Genomic DNA, 23202 nt, shown 5'->3' with positions numbered 1-23202 from the left:
ATATTCGTGGAATGAAGTAGGAGGTAAAATGGTACAAAACCTCTTTGCTTATCTGGTATGAGAACTCTTTAGAAAAAAAAATGTCTATTCAAACCGTCATTTGTTTTGAAGATATCGCCCTTCAAACAAATTATTTCGGAATGTGCGAATATGGAGCAAATCGAATATCGTGCCGTGATAAAATTTCTATATTTTTATGAATTGAAAGCCGTCTACGGAGCCCAGTGCCCTGCTAAAAACTATGATTTACAAGTGGCATGGCCTCTTCAAACATAGCAGAGTCAATTGAAGACGATCGTCGTTTAGGACGGCCGATTGAAGAAGATGCTCGACTTAAAAAGAAACAATTAGCTGCATTCGTTGGCGTGTCAAATACAACAATTTTGAGGATCCTACATGACCATCTTGGCATGACGAAAGTGAGTGCTAACCCACCTAGCACTGTCGAGAATGCTCAAACCGCAGCAGATGCAACAACGAGCTGAAGCATCTAAGCAATTTTTTTATCTGTGCGGTGACAATCCTACCCACATATTAGAACGAATTGTGACTGGAGATGAGACTTGGGTTCATCATTTCGAACTTGAGTCGGAACAAGGGCAGTGCAGTGGCATAAGAAGGGTGTACCACCTCCGAAGAAGTTCAGGGTATCAGAAACGGCCGGAAAGGTGATGTCTACGATTTTTTGGGATTAAAAAGGAATTCTCATAATCGACTACAAGAACAAGGGTGTTACCATAACCACAGAATAAGTAATAGTATTATCATATCATATATTATCATACAGAACGGCCACGCACCGTCCCGCCCCGACTCGAATTACCTCGCCCCGCGACACCAGATTGCTGGCTTTTCGCCGGCCGCTCAGTTCGGTTAAAAGCGACGCGGTCACGCGATGACGGAACGTTCAAAATGCCGATGTATTGTGCGATGTATTGTATGGGTGCCTATCAAATTGGAGAAATAAAGAAGTTTTTTTTATATGTAGTTAATAATACTTATACCTACTTGTTGGTACCTATATAATACTGATAATACATGGAATAACGCGTTTTCTACAATCACCAACTCTTATTGAATCACATTCATTTAAACTACAATTTGTCGAAAACCCAAATGTACGCCAATATAACAGTGTAAAAGGTGTGATAATATTTAGATAGGTACTTACCTAGTATATACCTACCTAACGATTTCAACAACCTGTTCGTTGAACTTACGAATGTTAGCTAACATTCAACTACCTATACATAGATATTATTCCTTCGTAAATATTTTGTTAGTTACACTTTTATCATATCTAAAAGAATATAATATCTATATATAATCGTTTAAATTAATAAAAACAATAATGCAAATACCTATTTATAATAATTCCGCTTTCAAAGTAGGTACAGTTGAGTGTAAGATTATAAACCGACCAAGGACCAATTGCTTGGTGAACGGTAGATTGCCCATACAATTTCGTTTGTTTACGTTTCGGTCGGGTTATCCTGCGTGTGCACGGCCGGCCGCGGCCCGCTCGTGTCACTTCGGCAGGCTTCGAGAATGTTCGGCTCCGCCTTCGCCGTATGTCAGCCCCGCACAAGGGCTGTGTGTGTATTTGAAACTTTAATAGTGTTTGATGTTGTTACTTCTTGGATTTTTTTTAAATTAAATGTTACACTTTTAGTTTTCAATTAAGAGCATTGTCCTGCAAATACAACATGTACTTTTCTTTTACATTTTGTGCAAATAATCCGAGGAACTCAAACCATGATTGGAAATATGAACATTATGAACGCTGCGCTGTATTCTCATAAATATGACGGGTATAAATGGGAAGAATAGAACCGCGTAATGTAAATTTTGCGAACTTCGAAATGGTTTCTTTAATTAAGGAATAAAAATATTTCTATTCCTTAGTTAGATATTTACATTACGAGATTTACAAGACGCGTGTACAAACGTGCCGTTCACGCATATAAACGCAAGCGAGTTTTGATGTATGGCGTGTCCGCCCTGTGCCATAACTGGGACATATTATGCAATGCTATTAGAAAACTATGTGCAGCCATTAACGAAAAAAGGCGGGGAACTGTTAAAGGGTGTGCGGTTGCACGACAATGCACCGGTTCACAAGAGCCATGTGGCGACTGCTGCTCCTAACAGGTGCAGCTTCGAATCGCTGGTTCACCCACCCTACAGCCCGGATCTGGCCCCCAGCTATTATTATTTGTTTCCAAATCAAAACAAAAAACTACAAGGAAAAAAATATTGTGATGAAGAAGTGAAGGAGGCTATTTCAGCTCATTTTGAGGGCAAAGATAAAAAATATTTTTTGATGGTCTCGATACTCGTAAATTAATTAGTCGATCCGAAAAATGCATTAAACTCGAGAGTTTTCATATATTGAAAAAGAAAAATACTTCTATTGTTTTATCTAATTTGCTAATACTTCATTCCGCGAATATTTGTACCTCCCCTCGTATTTGCTTGACGATAATGAACGATGGCACTCTAATGTACTCAAAATCAAACATGACCTAAAAGCGTACCAATAATAGCACTAGTCTAAATCAATACATTATAACTCAAAAAGTAGCATCCGTCAGATGTGAGCGTTCCAAGAAATTCTAGTGTTCTCAAACAATTACTCATCCGTTTATATTAGTAATTCGCAACACAAGCCGTTCTGAAAGTCTCAAGTTTGGCTCTAGCTCTCGCGACTTGAGATCTTTTACAATAAGTAGTCGTTGAGAGCTCACATTTAGACAGAGATATTGCGAGGATTATTCGTATTAGATTCGGTGAATTATAGTTACTGTAGCCTGCAGTATATTTAAATAGTAGCTCAAGGGTGACACATCATTTTATAGAGTTATTTACTAGCACTAGAAGAGACTTGACTGTTGCCAAATTCGCTTAAAATTGTACGCTGCGTTCAATGTACAGGTTTTATGAATAGGTATGTATGTAGTAGGTATCTGGTATTTAAAATTTATATAAATTACTTAATTGCGTAAGGATCCTGCAGTAGCCAGCCGAAATTCATTGCTGGTTTTTCCTACCTGTGACGCAAAAAAAAGTTCAAGGTTGCTGGTTAATACCGGAAATAAATACAAAACTTAAATTTCCGAATTTAGTAAAACACTGATAAAAGTGATAAAGTTAGCAAAATTCACGAAATAGCTTCCCGTTTTAGGATCACGAATATCAGGAGGTGTCTGCTCTACAACACCGCAGACAGTCCATCAACGTCCATCAGACAGTACCTGCGTCAGGTCCCGGTCGTCGATGGCCAGGATGGCGTCGCCCACGTACAGTTCGCCGGTGAGCGCGGCCGGCCCGCCCGCCTCCAGCTCCGAGATCAAGATAGGAACGCCGTGCTCCCGCCCACCCTATAAATATAACAAAATGAAACAATTTATAAAAACAATTGTTTAAGAACAGTCGAGTCAGTGAACGGTTTCTTCTGCGGACACAACAGATTGCGTAGGTTCCGTCCGAAAGGTTCATTCAGGTTTAGCTTCAGGTGTCTAGCTTATGTGAAACCTGAAACTTTTGTACCAAGCATAATAAACTAAATAACTTTTGATTAGCGCTACAACACGATTAGTCGCGCTCGCGAGCTTTTTTTGTTATATTTCATAAATATAATATTTTCTTAATGGCTATAGTAGGTTACGCACCGTGACGGAGATGCCGAGCCCGAGGTGCGGCGAGCGGCGCACGCGCACGGTGCGCGGGCGCGGCGGGCGCGGCGAGCGCGCGGGCCGCGCGGGGCACGGCGCCAGCCCGCGGCACACGCGCACCAGTGTCTTGTGCCGCTGCAGCAGGATCTCCGCCTCTACCTGCCAACGAACCGATGCGTTTTTTAAATTAATCACACAAAATTGTACAGAATAAAGAGAATTATATGAACCTGCATTCTGTCAATTCCTATGACGATCGGAATTCGTATTTGTTTCGTACCACAGACCTTCAGAACAAAAATGAAATACAATCAGTCTATAGGATCAAATGTTCAAAATGGCGGCTACTAATTTTATAGAAAATTATTGCCTGTACTGGTACAGTAGGTACTACAGGCATTAGAATGTATGCAATGGGGAATCTTTTGAAAATGAAAAACTGGTGAGTCCTTTTAATATTTGATGACTAACCTGAGCCCAAAGCGAGTCCCGTACTTCTGCACGCATGTCCCTGCCGAGTAGCTGCAGTTGCTGTATCCGCCCCGCCAACTCCTTGTCCAGGTATTTTGTCGCCAGTCTGATGAAAATCAATGCCATTATTGACGATATTACGACTGTGCAACTATACAGTGGGCAAGTTAGTGGCTTAAACTTGTACTTTCGTCTGAAATGACGCCATTGGGCACCCCTAGTTTCATAATATTATCGAAATTAGATGAGATGACCTATACATATTAGTAGTTAAGTAGTAAAGCCTGTCCAGGAAGCTAGGGCACAATTCAGAGATTAAAAAATTAGGAGATCCGACATAAAACCAAGTTGCTAGACTTGAGCGACAGTGGGCGCGGCACATTGCTCGTCCATGAGTGACGATCGAGAGCAGCAAAGCCCCGACAAGGTAGACCGGGGATTAGGTCAGGATCGCCGGCAACTGCTTGATAAGAGCAGCGCACGACTGATCTTTTGTGGAGAGAGAAAAATATGATTAGATGAACCGTGTACGGAGACAGACACACCTGGCGCCGAAGAGTTCTGAATGTAGCGCGAGCACGGTCTCACGCAGCGCTGCGTTCTCTCGCGCGAGTTGCGCGGCTTCGGCGCGAGCGCGGGATGCGTCTGATACGCTGCCCGCCGTGTCGTCGCCGTCCGCTAAACCTGGCGATAAATATTAAGATACTAATGTTGAAAACGTTTTGTTTGCAAATTGTATATCGGCATAAGGCATACTCGTACATATTTATGACTTAATCGCTTCGACTGTCCTGTCCACGAACTGTGATTTGTGATCCATCAAAGTTGTGTTAGCCTGTTAACTGTGATACCCCATTTATTATGCAGCAGATGGCCTAATAGCGGAAGCCGCTCGACCCCAATTTCAAAGGAATACCGCAAATCGATGTACAGGTTAGCCGTTTAGCACACACATACTAGAGGCCAAAACAAAATTTTTGACCCGAAGTTCCTAAAAAAATTTCGCTGCGGGGGGGAGTGGTAAAACATTATTTTTTTTTGTATGGAAAATTTAATATGTACCGTATCTGCAGTACAGTTGCATAAGTCTAGTGAAATAGGTATTGAAGTAGAACTGTGTCATTTTGTAAAATTGAAAAATTTAAAAAAAATGTTAATGATATTATTTTCAAAATTGCTTTCTTGGGGTTCGATATCAAGATATTACGTATCATTTGTGGTATATTGTACAAAAAAATCAGTAAGGTATATCGTACCTGAAGGATACAATCTTGATATTTTGTGTCAAAAACTAAACAAACTATACCAACTGATGAAAGGCGCAGTTAAAGGGTTAAAGAGGTATTTCCTTTTCGATATATGGATATTACGTATCATTTTATGATTAATGTGTACCGTATCTGCAGTATAGTTCCATAAGTCTCGTGAAATAGGTATTGAAGTAGAACTGTCACTTTGTAAAATTGAAAAATTAAAAAAAAAAATGTTAATGATATTATTTTCAAAATTGCTTTCAAAATCAGCCATATCGTGTCTGGAGGAGCCCAAACTTGGTATGTTTCGAAAATTCTTTTTGTTTTAATTTAAAAAAAATGCCCGAAATGTAATGATGTGATATATTTTTAGAATCGCCTCAAAAATCCCTTTCGTATGATACCACACTCGATAGGTTTTGAAAAAAAAAAATTTTTTTCCATACAAAAAAAAATTATGTTATACCACTCCCCCCCGCAGCGAAATTTTTTTAGGAACTTCGGGTCAAAAATTTGTTTTTGGCCTCTTCTAGTATATGTGTGCCAAACGGCTAACCTGTACATCGATTTGCGGTATTTTTATACGAACGGGTTAGACTATAATCGACACTTGACGTTCCCTTAACGTCCTACGACACGTCTCCCAAGCCTAATTTATGACCTTTCAACACGCCGTGTTTGAATGTATAAGCTGGCGAGGTGACATGGAAAACTAAATTAGCGATGACTCAAATTTCTTCTTTATAAAACCACAACGACTGAATAGTAAAAATAATTTTATATTAATGGAAAAAATGGAAAAAGTTACACTTCCAAAGGCGTGTATACATAAGGGAAGGAATGGAAAGCTTTGCAAGGTTCTGGTAGGCTTCCGTAGCTCAATTGGTTAAGAGCAACGGACGGATTACGGAGGTTGCGGGTTCAAATCCTGCCGGAAGTGTAACTTTTTCCATTTTTTCCTTTAATATAAAATTTGGAGTATCGCTCGCAGACGTATCTGCATGTTAAAAAATTGAACAAAAATAATATTAAGAAGTCGCTTACGTAGATAATGTTCCCTGATGCATATCGGAATGAGCCAGTTTCAAAGTTCGTAGCTCCGTTCGGCTACCGTATCGCGGCATCACGCTTAGGTATTGCCGAAAATTAAGCACTGGACTTTTTTTCTTCCTTTTTATCCTGTCTATACAGACATTGTACCTACGCAATCCACATCCTACTAGATATCAATTAGGTGAATGGAAACGCAAGTGGTTGTAGGCGGTGGTCACACATTTCAGTAGTTAGTAGTAGTTAAATTTAAAAATTGAAAAAATTCTGCCTCGGGTAAGACTTACTCACGGTCTCTGGATCGATACTCCAGCGCTCTGTCAACTGAGCCAACAAGACCTCATCCATAGTCAGCAAATCTTCCCACTATATGATTTTAAATTTTAGCTAAGCTTAATAGCATCGTTCGCAGACGTTTCTGTTTATTAATTTAGTAGTAGTTGGCATTTAGTAAGGCAACTCCGCTTATTTTATGACGTCATACCGTTTATTTTAGGATGCTAATTGCGCTTCTTTCCACGAGATAATATTTACTGACCAAACTTTTTAGTTAAGGAATGCTCCCGGGACTAGATTTGTATGGCAAGAACCGGCAGTTCGCGGTTCCGGGACTGATTTTGTATAAGACTTATATTGACCGGTATTGTTTTCGAGCTAAAATGTAAGCACTTTGTTTGCACTAGCAACTAACCGTGAATTATTCAAAACTGTTATTGATTTTGTATAGAAATCCAGTACCCTGACCCTTGTGTATACTGTATAACCGACATTAATTATATAAATTAAATGTCCCGTTGTAACTTAACCAAGCTTACGCGGAATTTCCTTTCATCTACGAATTCACGAGCATTATCTCTTTAAACCGATAAAGTCAAGGAGAATGGGGTATTTATAAGTAAGGATTATCATATAATTGCACTCTCAATGCATACAATAAACAATTAAATTAGGCCGGCGATGGGCAGTAAAGCGTTATATAAGCTCACCGGCCGAGGCGGCCCGCGCCTGAACGAGCTCCGCCCTCATGTCCACCAGCTCCGCCTAAAACAAAAAATAATCATTTAGAATCAAAATTTTATATAGGTACCTAATTGTTGACAGTCTTAAAGTATAAAATAAACAGGCTCTGGTTTTTTAAATACAGCACGCGAATTGCCATTTTAAATAGATATAGGAAATTTTGCTGCTTTTAAAAAACCGTTACTTAACAGAAATTATTGGAACAGTTTGTCATCGAACACACTGTTGCAAACAAGTGTGTTCAAAAATATCAGAAGAATAAGTACGCTATAATATCTTGACAAAAAAACCGTGTTCATATGTTTAAGGGCACCTACATATGTATGTGTATTTAAACCGGCAATACAGTTAGTTAAATTATCTGCCATCCAATTAAAATTTTATGGGTACCACCACTAATAAAATTCACCGACGAATACTCATATAAACATGTCGCCAAGTAGGTATCTTATTTATTTATTATTATTTTGAATAAGTATTTTGCAGGTAGGTGTTAGTATTACTAAAGACACAATTTCTCTAAAAAATAATTATTTCAGGACAATCAGGACTTCTACGAGTAGGCCAAAATACTCACGACTTCAAGAGTTGTATTAACTAAATATTACCAAATAAATTCAACTTTCAAGTGATCTTCGTTACATACAATTTAGGCAGAAGTATATAGTTTATGAGTAGGTGCATTCCATACTACGAACTAAACCTTATAAATAGTTGCATAAATCATGAGCATAAGGTTTATTGCGAACCGTGTTTTTCTTAAATCACGCATAAAGGTACAGCTAGCAGCAGGTAGTAGCAGGTAAGGCTATCAGTTTACTTTTCGAAAAGTCCATAAGAGAGAGGTGCGTACCATCTGTATGGAAACGTGCACTAGTTAGACCGATACCGAAAGAAGAACTTAGCGCCGATATAGAAAAGTATCGCCCAATTTCGAAATTGTGTCAATTCGGTAAGATCCTTGAGAAAATAGTCACTGATCAACTTTCTTCTGCATTCCAAACCAACATGGTTCTCTCAGCGGTTGTAGTGTGGATTCTGTGGACTCGAATCTCTTATCTTATACAGAATTTACAGAAACCATATTGGACGCGTTAGATAACAACTGTCAAGTGGCGCACTGTGCGGTTTCAGAGGAATTTCCTCCCGCGTACGCTTCGGCTGTGGAATGAGCTCCCTGCCGAGGTTTTCCCGAGGGGCTACAGTATGGGGTTCTTCCAAAAAGGAGTGTACAGGTATTTAAAGGGTCGGCAACGCGCATGTAATATCTCTGGTGTTGCAGGCGTCCATAGGCTACGGTGACTGCTTACCATCACACACACTTCTTATTACAGACCTATAACTTCCGGTGTACCGCAGGGGTCACATTTATGACCTTTGTTATTTTAGTTATTTGTGCTCTTTATCAATGATATCACAGATTGTATACGAAATTCAGACATGCTATAATACGCCGATGACACAAAATATTCAGTTATCAAAAATATGGATGATTTCATCTATTTAACTTCAAACGATTATCTTTAAAATGTATTCAACAGCCATAATATTGTTATTACATAACTGCAAGTCTTCTGGCACTGTTTATTAACACATCGTTTATGTTATTAACGATTCATATCGATAATTCGTATACTTTCATATTTTAATGTTTAGGTTTACATAATTTAATTAAGGAAACTGTAAGTACAATATTAGTCATTACTATAGTGTCAAACATATTATTTGTTTTTATAAACCTATTGTATAGATAATAAACCGGACAAGTGCGAGTCGGACTCGCGCACGAATGGTTCCGTATCATTACGCAAAAAAATCACGTTGTATGGGAGCCCTACTTAAATATTTATTTTATTCGTTTTTAGTATTTGTTGTTATTATTATTTATTTCCTTTATTTATTTTGAGTCTTAGGTTAGGGTTTTATAACATGCATATAAAAGTAAAATACAAAAACACTTACAAAACATCACAAAAATATATAAACACATTATAAAAAACCTAACCTAGGGTGCCGCCGGCAGCGGGGTAGAGCCCAAGCTACCGGTGGTCAGGGCCGCAGAGAGTGAGGAACCGGTGGACTATCCGCGCCGTGTCCAAGATCACCGCCTTCTGCATCTGACCCTTGATCCACTTATTATTATTATTATTAATTCATTATTTCAGATAATTATTTTATCCATAGAATTGTTATAGCGGCAACAGAAATACATCATCTGTGAAAATGTCAACTGTCTAGCTATTATGGTTCATGAGATACAGCCTGGTAGTGGTGACAGACAGACGGACAGTGGAGTCTTAGTAATAGGGTCCCGTTTTTACCCTTTGGGTACGGAACCCTAAAAATGTACAAAAGGGGACCTAATTCCAAGACGCAATCTCTATCAGATCGACGTCAAGCATGCTAAATAAGTTTACCTGTGTAAACTTTGTAAAGTAACAAATTTCATGAAGAAAAAAAAACTATTTGTAAAACAACAATAGCTGTAATTAAGCAACATATCATTTTACACGTAAGACAACACCACGATGAATTCCACAATAGTATTAACACTATTAACCTTCAACAAGCTCGCACTCGCATGTCAAGCTTTTATGCCCAGCATTGTATTTTTGTGAATCCACGCACGCTTCCAAAATGCAACTTCATTATCCAATGTTTTAAACGTATTCAAGTTCTTAAAGTGCCGGTATACATATGCCTTTTCATTTCAGAGAAGCAATACTGCAATAGAATTAAGTTTAATCCGGACAGGGCGGGATCAGTAAATTGGACTTAAAACGACAGATGTTAGCGGTGTCAACAGTGGGCACGCGCACAATAAATCGCTTGACCTTTATATGTGACGTGACCAGTGGAAACGCCGTTTAGATAATGGAAACAGTATTTTAAGTGTGATCAGAAATGATGATTTAGTATCAGTTAGATACCTAAAGTACCTAATGAAATCTGGCACAGAAAAAGTGTAGCCAACATCAGTAGCGTCTTACAGTAGAGTAAGTGTAATTTGATCAACATAGGATACAATACAACTAATTGTTTGCCAAAGATCGTGGTACATACGATGGTAAGACGATATCTGTCAAACGTCAAGCCAACAGTGAATGAGGTTAACGTAAATGGTTTAGAGGAGATTTTCGTTATTGTTTGTCACAGTAGGATAAAGAGGAGTGCGCATCAAGAGTTTTCTCAATAGCACTGGGTACGAGTTGTACTAACTGAACAGATAACATATACCTATACACAACATATTTTTGAGTCGGGGGAGAAACTAGTATAGGTACTGCTTATAACATCTTGACTATGTCAGTGGCCACCGCACCCCGTCATGTCAGCAAGCAGACATTAACAAACGGCTGCGATCTGCAGTGTCAATTGCAATCTGATTTATAGCTCCGATAGACCCCAAGGTCCCAACTTGATCACGAGAAACACTGATCGATCATGAGCTCTTTACTGACAAAATTGCAAACAAGCAGCCACGCCTGAATTCATGGGCACGGTTGGCGGAACTAAGACCATTTAGAAGTTACGTTATTGGAACAAGTACATACTTTAAACCTAACGAGCGAATTTTCATATCAATCAAAAATTGTATAAAAGTATGAGAGGAATATCTAAGTCATTATATATTTGTATAAATATCAGAAACATGTTTCAATCAAATTTGTCGAAGTAGATTAAAAACGTCAGTTGTGGTAGTTGATAGCTGAAATGCGGTGCTAAAACGAATATAATATATAAACCTATAATATAAGATAAGAACCTATTTGAACGAATGATTAGCTTAGTAATGCCTAACATATTTATGCCCTGCAGAACTTACTTATCGAAAATTAGTGTTCATAAAAAAAACCATAAGTTGTCAATGACATAAAAAGTAACTGAATATGACTTATGGTTATCAGCAAAAACGTAGTCCCCCGTAGTCGCTCTGGATGTTGACATCATGGAAAATATTTTTATAAAATTAGATGTTTATTAACTATAGCTAGTTAGTTTTTTCTTTTATTTATTATAAGTTAGGAGCGAAAAAACAATTCATAGGTATACATTTAAAAAAATTCCTAACACAATAATTTAAAAATCTAAAAAAATATAACGAAGGGGCATAGCTAATGGTCAACTACTTTCTATAATGTCAATCTATACCCAGAGAGGAAAATGGGGACTACGTTTGTATGGAGTAGCGGTCTTGTGACGTTAATTGAAGTTAAAAAGCCTGGAAGCCAGGGACCGGACAACCCTTTCCGCGATAAAACCCTTTCAATGGGCGACACTTAAACACGGCTAACACATTGAAAGACTTTCCCTTTTGAACTGCAAGCCCATTCATACCCTTACCTTTGACTAACCCTTACCGAAAAACTAACCAAAAATAAGGCTAGCTCTTAATAAGGGTTACCCTTATCTTTAAGCGCTTTTTATAAAGGTTTCCCTTTGCGTGAAAGAGACAGGATTAGTATATATCTACGGTAGTGTATGAAATGGAAAGAAAATACGTGCCTAGTCAAAGAACGCCGCCGTCGCCGCCGACGATCGCTCGGATTCGAAGTAATGTGTGCTTTATGAACAAGGTAGACGACTTAAATTAGCACGCTTATATGCTAAAAGGGAAGCCCTTTATAAGGCTAACCCTTATAACTAATATGCAAGGTGTTGGTGAGCGGATGATAAGGGTTTTGTAAGGGTATTTGGGCTACCGATTACTCAAATGTGGTAGCTTTATATAAGGGTTTTTAAAAGCAAAACAAAGGGTTTCGTCTGGCAAAGGGTATGGTGAGTTAAGCCTTATGCAATACCCTTATAAAACCCCGATAAGGGATAGCGGGCCGGTCCCTGCTGGAAGCATTGTACAATACAATAAAATAATAACCTAGGCTGTAACATGAGTGACTGACCGTACCAACGTATTGGTACATTTGGTACCAACTTGTAATGTTATGAATGCATACAAAATGGACCACCGGCGCGCAGCCGCTCGCGTTGCATCCACTTGAGACGGCCACTGCATTCGCTTACTCGGCCAAGAGATACCATTACACTTCCGACTCGCTCCCGGCTTATTCACACATTACATGATAATATAAGTCATCTATAGGTACATATATTTGTAGCTGGACAAACCCAAACGCTATAACGAAGTGCGTTAAATAACCTCCCAAAATGCTTGTTTAAATGTAATTAGTTAGAATTATCATAACAAAAAAAAACTGTTGATAATTTTATCCGGGTCGACCCGGATAAAATTATCAACAGAATTTTTTAAACGTATTCAAAATATATAATATCCAGGTCTATATTACATTTACAAAGCTAATGTGTATGTAACACATCTTATCAGTATAATTACCTGCGTAAAGATAGGTAAAGGACTTTTCCTACTGTGTGTCAGCAAGAGAAATCTCATGCTAACTATTCTTCTCAGTTCAGAGATTAAAGAGCCAAGCCTATGTTGTAACACAAACGTCCACAAGTTACTGCTTTCTATAAATGAAGACAACAGTTAGAAATTAATACCCACTACAAGCTGTTGGAAACGAAAATATGGAGAGGAAACACGTAACCGATAAGCGAATTTCAAAAACCAACAAAATAATTTAGTTGGTTCCGGTCACATGCCTTGTGGAAAAACTTAATTTTATAGCTTAATAACATAATCCACACAGAAGCTTTATTGGACAACATACCGCAACGATAAAAATATCAGAACCAGTATTTGAAGTTATTAACTTATTATATATTTAGGGGGTAAAAATTACTTGACAACTCGTTTTTACTAACATTTTTTTTCTGATGTAAAAATTACCTGTATGTCAAATTTCATGCATTTTGCCGAATGAGACCGTATTATTTTTTTAACTACATGTACAAGATTCGGTTCCTTGGACCGGGTGGTAGTGGTAGCTTATTCGCTTTGGTTTGGTAGCTGTTTCTTATCTCTGGTGGAAAAGCTGCATGACATGGGATGGGTTGGTAAAATTTTAAACCAGTGGTGTGAAAATTGTTTAACTCAAACGCCGAATTAGTTACCAGCAAAGTAAAAAATCGTTTGATACTTTCATATTGACACGGCCTTAATGCAAAAGCTATCGATAGTTTATAGTCAATGCATTTCTCCATATCTCATAAAATGCGTATTTCCATAATTTAGGACAAGCGCACGACGCGATAAGAAATTTCTCAGCATGCATTGACATGCAAATTAGTTGGCGAAAGGTTCGTGACTTATCAATAGTTCTGCAATTTCTTATGTTCTAAATATATGTCGCTTTCAGAACTGTACATCTGAGGTAGGTACAATAATAGATGGTTTGAATAATGTCTATAGTATCGTTAGAAAAAGGCAATTTCTGAATAGGAAGTGTAGGTATCCCAAATCGGTACAACATTTCCAGGCTGGAAATTCCAGCGCAACCTTTTGATTGAGGCTGACATTGTTTAGGTCTTATTCAATTGGCAACTTGTTTCTTACGCACGCCTTGTATAGGTGCTCAGTAGTTTACTGTGCATAAATTCATACTTCGTTATGCAACCTGCACCAAAGTTTTGTAACTGATGAATAGGCATTGTGACGGATGAGCCTTATATTCAATAAACACGACCTACGCTAATTCCAAGATCATTATCGCCTATATAATAGTCGCAAGTGGGCGACTGTTGCATACAATATCATAACAATGATCGCAGCTGCCTATACAGATTTTTTCTTGCGATTTTGGGGCTGGTCCCATAGTAAAAGTTGCTCTGTATAATCCCAAAACCTCCCTGGCAACGGGAATGCACTTATTATTAGCCACCGTGTATATAAATTCGTCAATAAAATGCAGCAGTACAAGAATAAAAATAATAGAAGGTCTACAGTTAGATCGCACAAGCAGACAATGAATACAGTTGGCGTGCACTTAAGAGAATAAAGGAGTAAGTTATTACGAAGCTGGTAGAAATGTGACGTTGTTGCGCCAAAGGCTCGTGTTCATTAAGGAACCAATAAACCGCAACTGACATATAACATGGCAGCCGTAGGCAATGAGAATTCCAAGATCGATGACAGCGCTTTCATCTAATCCCTAATTAAGTCGCAAGTTATTGCGATATACGCAGATACGGATCGCGAAGCTATAAGCGCTACGCGATTGTATAATGCAATCAGCTTTGACTGTTGCACAAGGAAGCGGTGAGCGATGTGCGCTGAGTGATTGACGAAAGAAAGCCCTTTTTCCTCTAGTGTGGGGTGTGGGCGATCACCGATAACGTCCAAGCAGCGGTCGAAAGATTGATTCACCGCCGCTGTTCTATATCGGCCCGCACGTCTCAGATACTCGAGCGATTAGACCGGAGTGCACGCGCCGCGAGCCACGCGCATCATCGCAACAACAATAAATCTCAGACTCTCCATGTCGACATGTCAAGTTAAGATGAAATTGGACACTCATTTTGAATTACAGCACACTTATCACGTTTTAGTAGCACGACGACACATTTTCTTTTTAAAAGAGACCACACTCTTATGCAACTAGCGCTAAATTATTCTGGATGCATTTGGTATTAAACAAAGTCTTCCGACGTAAACGAAGCCGTTTCTAATTCGCGTATTAAGGCATTGTGGCAGAAGTAGAGTGCTGGTTAGGTTGTGGTGGCGTGAGGTAGTCCGTTTGCCTTGCGACGCCCTACATTGTTCTTTGTACAATAATCTCCGCGTCGTGTGCTCGTCATTTGCATGAAGTCTCGGAGTTCGACCACGTCGGGAACCTTCCTCCGCCTTTTCACTCATTACAAGTCAATATGCTAATCGGCTCTCCGCGTTAACTGTTCATAAAACACTGACTGATTGTTTAAACTACTGATTTCCAAGACAATCAATATCTAGTTGGAACTTGGAACAACGGAATACTGTACTTTCAATATAATTACCAGTCAGTCGTCTTAAATAGTAAGTTGGCGAACGTTTCGGTCAGCTGGTTAACGCCACCCACGCCGACACGACACTTGATGCTTGTGCAACTTTTCTGATCCCGCTATAGAGCAATGCATTGGAATTTATTATTACTTATTCGTAAAGCAATGCATCCATCCATTACCATAAAAAATATTTTAAGCTTGTAGGGGCATGGCCAGACGCGGGCGCACTGTTAAGGCCTGAGTGGACGCAGTGCACTAAGGCCGCTCCTATCTATACGTTTGCATTTGTTTAACATGCACGCTGCACGCCCCGCCCCGCTGCACGCTCAACTCAGGCCTTAACTTACACTAAATCGATTTGGATTTGTGAATGAGTTGAGCGGTGTAGTAGTGGAGTGGAACAAAAGGGAAGGGATGGACCGCCACCCGGGCGTCGGGAGCCGACGGACGATTAGATCGTGGATTCCTTGTGGAGCCCGTCGTAGTGCTTGACCTGTAGATATCTATTCCAACTACTAGATATTACGCCGCTTTTCGCCCGCGCCTGCACAATCGATTCATTAGCAAAGATATTATGAGGGTCAACCACCCGATCGGATTCTTGAGACTCGATTCGCCAATGGGGTATTCTCCTCATACTAGTCAAATCAGTTTCTTTTTTAGAACTGTCAAAACGATTTGCTAATAAACTTTATATGAAAACTAATATAATACTGACGTCACGGTGAACTCACCTACTTTTAGGGTTTCGTACCTCAAAAAGATAAAACGGAACCCTTATAGGATCACTTGTGCGTCTGTCTGTCTGTCTGTCCGTCTGTCACAGCCTAATATTTTCTCCGAAACTAATAGTTGAAATTTAGTACACATATGTTAGTTTGTGACCCAAAGACGGACATGTAACGTAAACAAATGAATTTTAAACATATGGGCCACTTTTGAGGGATTAAAAAATACAGCCTAGTGACAGACAGACGGACAGCGGAGTCTTAGTAAATAGGGTCCCGTTTTTTAACCCTTTGGGTACGGAACCCTAAATACAAAATAGTTCTTTACCTATAGATGACAGGAAAACCTATTAGAAATGTGCAGTCAAGCGTGAGACTGATTTCATGACTTAGTTTTTGATCCGACCCCTATGGGGTTTTTATAGACATTTCACTAACGTTTCACATAAAAAATACATTGTTAATAATTGTGCTGTAATGTTAGAACGAGAAGTCCGACTCGCACTTGGCCGGTTTTTTTTATATTTATTGTGTTAATATTTATCTGGTGCTTTATTTCGTGATGCATGGTGTGAAATAATTTATTTAAAATACTGGAAACGTCCCTTTTAAATCAAAGATGCGATAAAAACTGTGTAAAAATTCTTCAAATTTTACGAGGTAAAATATTGAATTCAAAATCGTTAATAGTTAAACATAAAATGCATTTAGAGAGATAGAGTTAGACCAAGAATTGCGTGTGCTATCAAAATGTTGCAGACTTATCTTGGTCTAAATCTATGAGCTGTTTGATGGCATGACATACTCGTATGTACGAACTGTGACAAGAGACAGTAACCGAGTGACAAATCGCCGCCGCCGGTACAATACAATACAACCCAGTCTCATTGGAGCGAATCCAAACTTGTGTAACTATGTTATTAACTATTTTAACAGTTATACGGTTGTTTCTATATAAAAGGACAAGGTACACTCAATTGTTTATGATAATTGATTATTCTGCTCCATTACATTATAACCGCATAAAGTTTTAAATCAATTGTAAAGGCGGGATTCCACCAGTGTGCGGCACTGTGCGGCACAAGCATTTTTGTACTGAATTTGCTTGTGCCGTACAGTGCCGCACACTGGTGGAACCCCGCCTTAAGGTAAGCGTCGGCAAGAGGCTGCCGCGACCCGGCAGTCGCCGCACTGCTTAATAGGGATTTGTATGACACACCGCCCGACGCAGGCGGCTGAGCGGCGCGGCCGGGCGGCGCGACCTCGGCCGCGCCGCCGAGCTGCTCCCGTAGCAGTATGGCAGCGCTGCCCAACCACCAAATGTATGAAACAGTGGTTACGCCAAACTATGTTTATGCGTTTATTTCAAAAACTATGTACTTTTACAAAAAAAGTAAAGAAATATTATTCTTCACGTCTATTGAAACACAAAACACACATTAAAAATGACTTGACTCAATAAACTCACGGGGTGAGGAATAATTTTTCCTCAGCTATGATATATCCTTTTCTCAGAGGTTGAATTTGGTTTTTAATTAAACTAAGCACAAATTGAAATTGTGTTTTATTTAATCGGCAGTACTTTCTGAATTGCTGGTCCTTTAAATTCAAATGCCGTTTTATCAGGATCTGATAACTGCCTTCATCATCTCTGGACGTATACAATGAATCGATTCTACTCCTCTTTGATGAAAGTAAAATCATCATCATTATTTCATCATCTTCTTCGTCCTGAAGCAGTTACTCCACAAGTTTTCGCTTTCGTATATTTAAATTGTCAGACATCGTTATTTTTCGAACCGCACAACTGCTAGCACTGACTCCTGTATGACTACTACTGCACGTGGCAGTCGGCAGTCGCCGCCCGGTCGCGCCGCGCCCGGAATGCTTACGGCGGCGCTGCCCAGCAGCCACGTTCGGCGGCGGCGGTCGGTCGCGGCTGCCGGGCCGCGGCAGCGTCTTGCGGAATGCTATCTTTAAAACCAACAAAGTTACCGAAACACATACTTGGAACGCGCAAAGCGGTCAAGGAATATAACATGAAACATCTAGCAAATACATGTAGTTTTGCATGACAAATTATTGGAAAATGAATAGTAAAATTACTATAAATAATTTATTAAATATATCAACGTCAGATGTATGTAAAGATACTATTATCTTTATTTACCTTTATTATATTTATTTACCTCACAATCATATGTCTATACATATGATTGTGAGGTAAATAAATATAATATGAATACATATGCATAATGCTATATTTAAATAAAAATAATTAATTACCTATAACCAAAGAGAATTGAGTGTGTAAAAAGGCTTATTGTCATAGCAAATTTTGTAGTCCCAGTAAATTTACTGCCATCTTTCGACACAGGATTAAAACTAAAAATACATATATACATATATGGATAAATGTTTTTTTTAGAACGCCATATGACTTTGACCCATGTTCTTTCGGTGTCGCTCTTCTTCTTCTTCTTCTCTATCTTCAAGACTTTATTTATCTTATATACTTCATAGATCTTTGCCTGTAACCCATGGGACCTTCTAGGAATAACACTAGGTTCTTTGTAAATTTAGACACTTGTACATGCATGGACGTGTACAGGCCGGTGTAGTCTTGTGTGCGACAAAACTGCACTTTAAGCACTTTAGCTTCTGAGAACATGTAATCAGTGACGGCCAATAAATATTACATTATTATGCGCTCATATACATAATTATGCTACTAGGCGGTGCTACTACAATTTAATAGCTTGAACTTTGTGTCTTGTAGGTACTCCGATTTTCTACGCACCAATAGGGCATGCTTACTCTTAGTCAATGCCTTTCAAGGTGTTAGATAGTCGAACCTATAGTTGGCTAGGCCAAGTAGCAGTAGCAAACTCGTAACAGGTGGTGTTTGTGTCCTCCATCCATACGATCGTCATGCCGTATCTCCCACGGTTCCTCCTCCACCAACGGTTCCCTGCTATATCGACCAAATCAGTGACCGGCCTGGGAGCCTTCCATATCTTCAGTACGTGGGTGCCATTCATGAACCTTTTGGCCATAAGTGGCTACGTGTTCTAGAAGCTGTATGCTTCAAGCTTTGTTGTCAAGTTTGACAATTCTGCTAAGCACAGGATACATATTGTGATTTGTGATCGCGCACGTAGGACCCGCTGTCTGCACCGAAGACTGCAATGTAAGCAGTTTAGCACTTCTGCGAATTGTGTTGCATATACTGCACTCACCGAATGACGACATGCTAATGTCATGCGTCTATAAATGACCGGTATACCATTATAAGCCGGCGTTTCATTGATTCCGGATTTATGTTGTAGATATCGCCGACGTTTTTATGTCTTGATTTACTACGTACTTATTAGTTATTAATGATTGTTTACTTAAAGTTTATTATCTCCAGTCTTAACTGAAATTATAACAGCAAACGCACAAAAATTAATAAAATAACTTACACTATTATAATTAGTCGCGGTATATATCCTGACATCCGTTCCGGTAAGTTCGTTATCCAAAATCGGTATTTCGTACCGGTGTCTGGTTGAATACATGCAGTTACGAAATATAATATTTCCGAAACTTACTTTTGACTAGTTTTTTGAGACTTTGGTGAGCGTTGTTTCCGCACTTACTAAGTGTTGCCGATCCGATGTATCCCATTAGCATAATTACAAATTATAAGGTTTTTGCTATAGGTTTTAGTAGGTAATCTATATCTATCATATAATATAACGCATTCTCAAATGTGATTAGGTTCGTCACAAGTCACAAAGTAGAAACAAAAGCAAAACTCACTTAGATTGCGGAAACCCAATGTGAGTAGCGCGAATGCGCCAAAATAATTCGACGACATAAACAGGTCACAATTACACACAAACATTAACATGCAACTCAGAACCCACTGGTCGGATATGTAGTACGTGGTAGTACATTCTGGGAGCACGCCGGCCGCGTAGCTGCCGAGGCACTGTGGTTTATGAGCGTGCCACTTTGCACTAAAATTGGCAGCGAAATTATATGGGTCCATATCCTATAGGTATTGAAGGCGAAATAGACTGCCATGCCATCGGTATTGTTCATACGGATTGTCGTTTGTTTCGCAGGGTTTCTAAAAGACAAACTACAGTTTAGCACCGGTTTTCGCATGGTTCTTCGTCGCCTTTCTTTTTAACCGACTCAAAGGAGGTTCTCAATTAGTCATGATCGTTGTTTTATGAGGGTTCCGTACCCAAAGGGTAAAAACGGGACCCTATTACTAAGACTCTGCTGTCCGTCTGTCACCAGGCTGTATCTCATGAACCGTGATAGTATTTCTGTTGCCGCTATAACAACAAATACTAAAAACAGAATAATGTAAATATTTAAATGGGGCTCCCCATACAACAAACGTGATTTTTTTGCTGTTTTTTTCCGTAATGGTACGGAACCCTTCGTGCGCGAGTTCGACTCGCACTTGGCCGGTTTTTTTATTTTTATAACATTTTATGCTCGCGTTCTGTAGTCTGTACACATATTTAGTGATAATAACGGGTCTCACGCGATATAATTCCATTATTTTTACTTTACCTTATCAGACGTTTCAGCTGGGTTGCCCTAGCTGTGGTCACGGATGACTGACGTCCCAGCAAAATGTCAATGGAGACTATATCAGTAAATAACACTAAACTACCCGAAAATAGTTTATAAAAAAGTTCGAGGTAGGCAAGGAAATTGAAACGACCCGTTTATGTTTACGTTAAGTCTACGGCACGACACACAACACTCAGAACATCCATGCACTGGTGAGAAGCTGAGAAGACAGATCCCCTCTGGTTTCAACATGTGAATCACTGGTCTCCAAGTTGGCGATAATTTGTACCCGTCCTCTCTGTTGACATTCTTAGGATATTTTTAATTTCAATTGCCTCCCTCAAAACCTCACGGTTCGTGGATATTGGTGACGATGACGTTCGGTGGAGAGGTTCAGGTGCTCAAAAACAATAACTAAACCGAGGATAACTGGAAGAATTGAGCAACATAAACCCAAAGGTCCTCTCTATATATACCTAAGGGGAATGTGCTAGCTAGCATAATATTATTGTCTAGACACATTCCAATTGTTATAGAGTCGATCAGGAATTAAATATTATTCAGAATGATCACTACTTGTGCCTGGTATTACTACCTCTGTTATACTTAAATTAGATTTGATTTGAATAATTTCTTATGAAATAAGCAACACATGTCGATGAGAAAACGACTGTTCGAACACCATCGTTTCATAAAACATATGTGATTGTATTGATTATAGGTATGGCATTCTCGAAGGTACTACTGTATGGTTTGAATTCTCGATAGCCGTGCTTCGTTCCTTGTCCATTTGAATGTTTCCGTTGAACGCGCATAACGTGCTTTTCATTATAGATTCCGCAATGCGTCGGATGTGAGAGCGGTGTTCAATGAATTCGCGACAGGGCAGTCCCTTTACATTATTATATTATATATTCTAGTTGTGGCGCAGATTTACATAGATGTACTATGTATAAATAGAGCAGATACGCTAAAACATCAGATAAGGTATCATTACGTAAATATTATTTTACTCGTATTTACCACTTTGTTACTTGCAATTCTTGCAAGAAGAGGCGTATTCATATTTTCAATATAAGTAATAACAAAAATGTTATTTATTTAGTTCAGTTCAGTTCATTTATTTTGGTATCAACCTATAAAAAAAAATACCAACATGATATTTACGTATCTCAGTTTGTACCCTATGTGACCAATAAACGTACTAGACAGTACTAGTGCTGTCTAATAATCGTTGATTACGCAAGTAGAAAACTGACATCCCTTTTCCCACTGCATGACGAATATTATATAAAAACCACAGGGTAGGTATTTTGGGAGTCACATATATCGGCAAGTAATCGTTCGTAGTACATAAAAGGAATGGGTCTAGCTAGTGTGATATCGATAAACGCTGATTGTCGAGTGTCGACTAGGAACAGGTTTGCGCGTCCACGGCGCTTGCGGTCAACAGCTCAAGACAAGACGGCGGCGCGCTAACAGGCCCACCGCAAAATGCACCGCAGGAACTCGGTAAACTGTCTGCCGGAGTGTCCTTACCGCAGAAGCTCACATGTACTATTACTAAAGCCCGGTGATTTCACAGGCAATACATGCGTTTGAGAATTTGGAAGTGCCAGTTTATTATTTTTATAGTTTGGAATCGATGGCCAGTGTTATGTTACGGTCAGACAGTTCCACTTGTAGCTTCGATTAATATTCGAGTAATATTCTAAAATACAGCGAGGCGTTGCTCGTATTGGGATTAGGAAATTACGCGGTACTGTTTCACAATCTAGTCTAGACATCAAGTGAGAGCTCAGCTAACGATGAGATCTGAACCCAAGATATCTCTATCACATCCGAACAAAAACATCTTAGACTTTTCGGAAGCATTAACGGAAAAAGATTCCTCTACAGATTTTTTATTTATTTATTGAAACTTTTAGACTTCTACACACCTCGCGCTCGCACTTTGTCTCCGAATTCAACTTGAATCAAACTAATAGTTGTCAGAGATGTCGCAAAGTTCCAGTTGGTTCAATTATTTCGCACACTTTGCGTATCGAATAACAAAACAAACGGGGGAGCACAATGGCATCGGTGACGGTGACGCGCGATTTTTGAGATATAAGGACTTTGCAAAGCTGCATTTGCACATGGCGATACTTTTGTCTGCTTCCATTGAGCAGTCACGTACGTCCGCTAAGCAGAGATGGGAGAAAATTCATTCGAATGACGAATGAGAATAACCAAATCAAATCATTCGCGAATGACGAATAATTTTTTCGAATGATCATTCGTGTTCAATTTATTCGCGAATAAATTATACGACGAATGAATTATTCGCGAATAAAATAGCCCACGAATAAATTTTTTGCGAATAATATTGACGAATAATTAGCTTACAATATAACTACATATTTAGTTGTTTTATACCCGAATAGTAAAAAAAATGTTTTCTATCGGTTTATCTGGTTGGTTGATTTGAGGTGTGGGAACTGGGAATACGCCTATGTATAGCGACTATGGCGGCAGTCACGTGTC

General features: G+C 39.2%; 1 protein-coding gene across 1 annotated transcript in view; it reads right to left on the bottom strand.

Moving 5' to 3' along the window:
* Positions 1-23202, bottom strand: part of LOC134743226 (Golgi-associated PDZ and coiled-coil motif-containing protein-like) — a 96452-nt gene that overhangs the window by 10457 nt on the left and 62793 nt on the right. The window contains exons 3-7 of the mRNA XM_063676627.1: positions 7435-7489; positions 4691-4829; positions 4146-4251; positions 3672-3833; positions 3255-3380 (exon numbers count right to left, since the gene is read on the bottom strand). Of these exons, the coding sequence (XP_063532697.1) occupies positions 3255-3380; positions 3672-3833; positions 4146-4251; positions 4691-4829; positions 7435-7489 (588 nt within the window). The remainder of the gene's footprint in view (positions 1-3254; positions 3381-3671; positions 3834-4145; positions 4252-4690; positions 4830-7434; positions 7490-23202) is intronic.

The sequence above is a fragment of the Cydia strobilella genome, chromosome 7 (assembly GCF_947568885.1).
Source record: "Cydia strobilella chromosome 7, ilCydStro3.1, whole genome shotgun sequence".
Lineage (NCBI taxonomy): Eukaryota > Metazoa > Arthropoda > Insecta > Lepidoptera > Tortricidae > Cydia > Cydia strobilella.
Note: the sequence above shows the minus strand (reverse complement) of the source record. Positions and strands in the feature narration are given on the sequence as shown.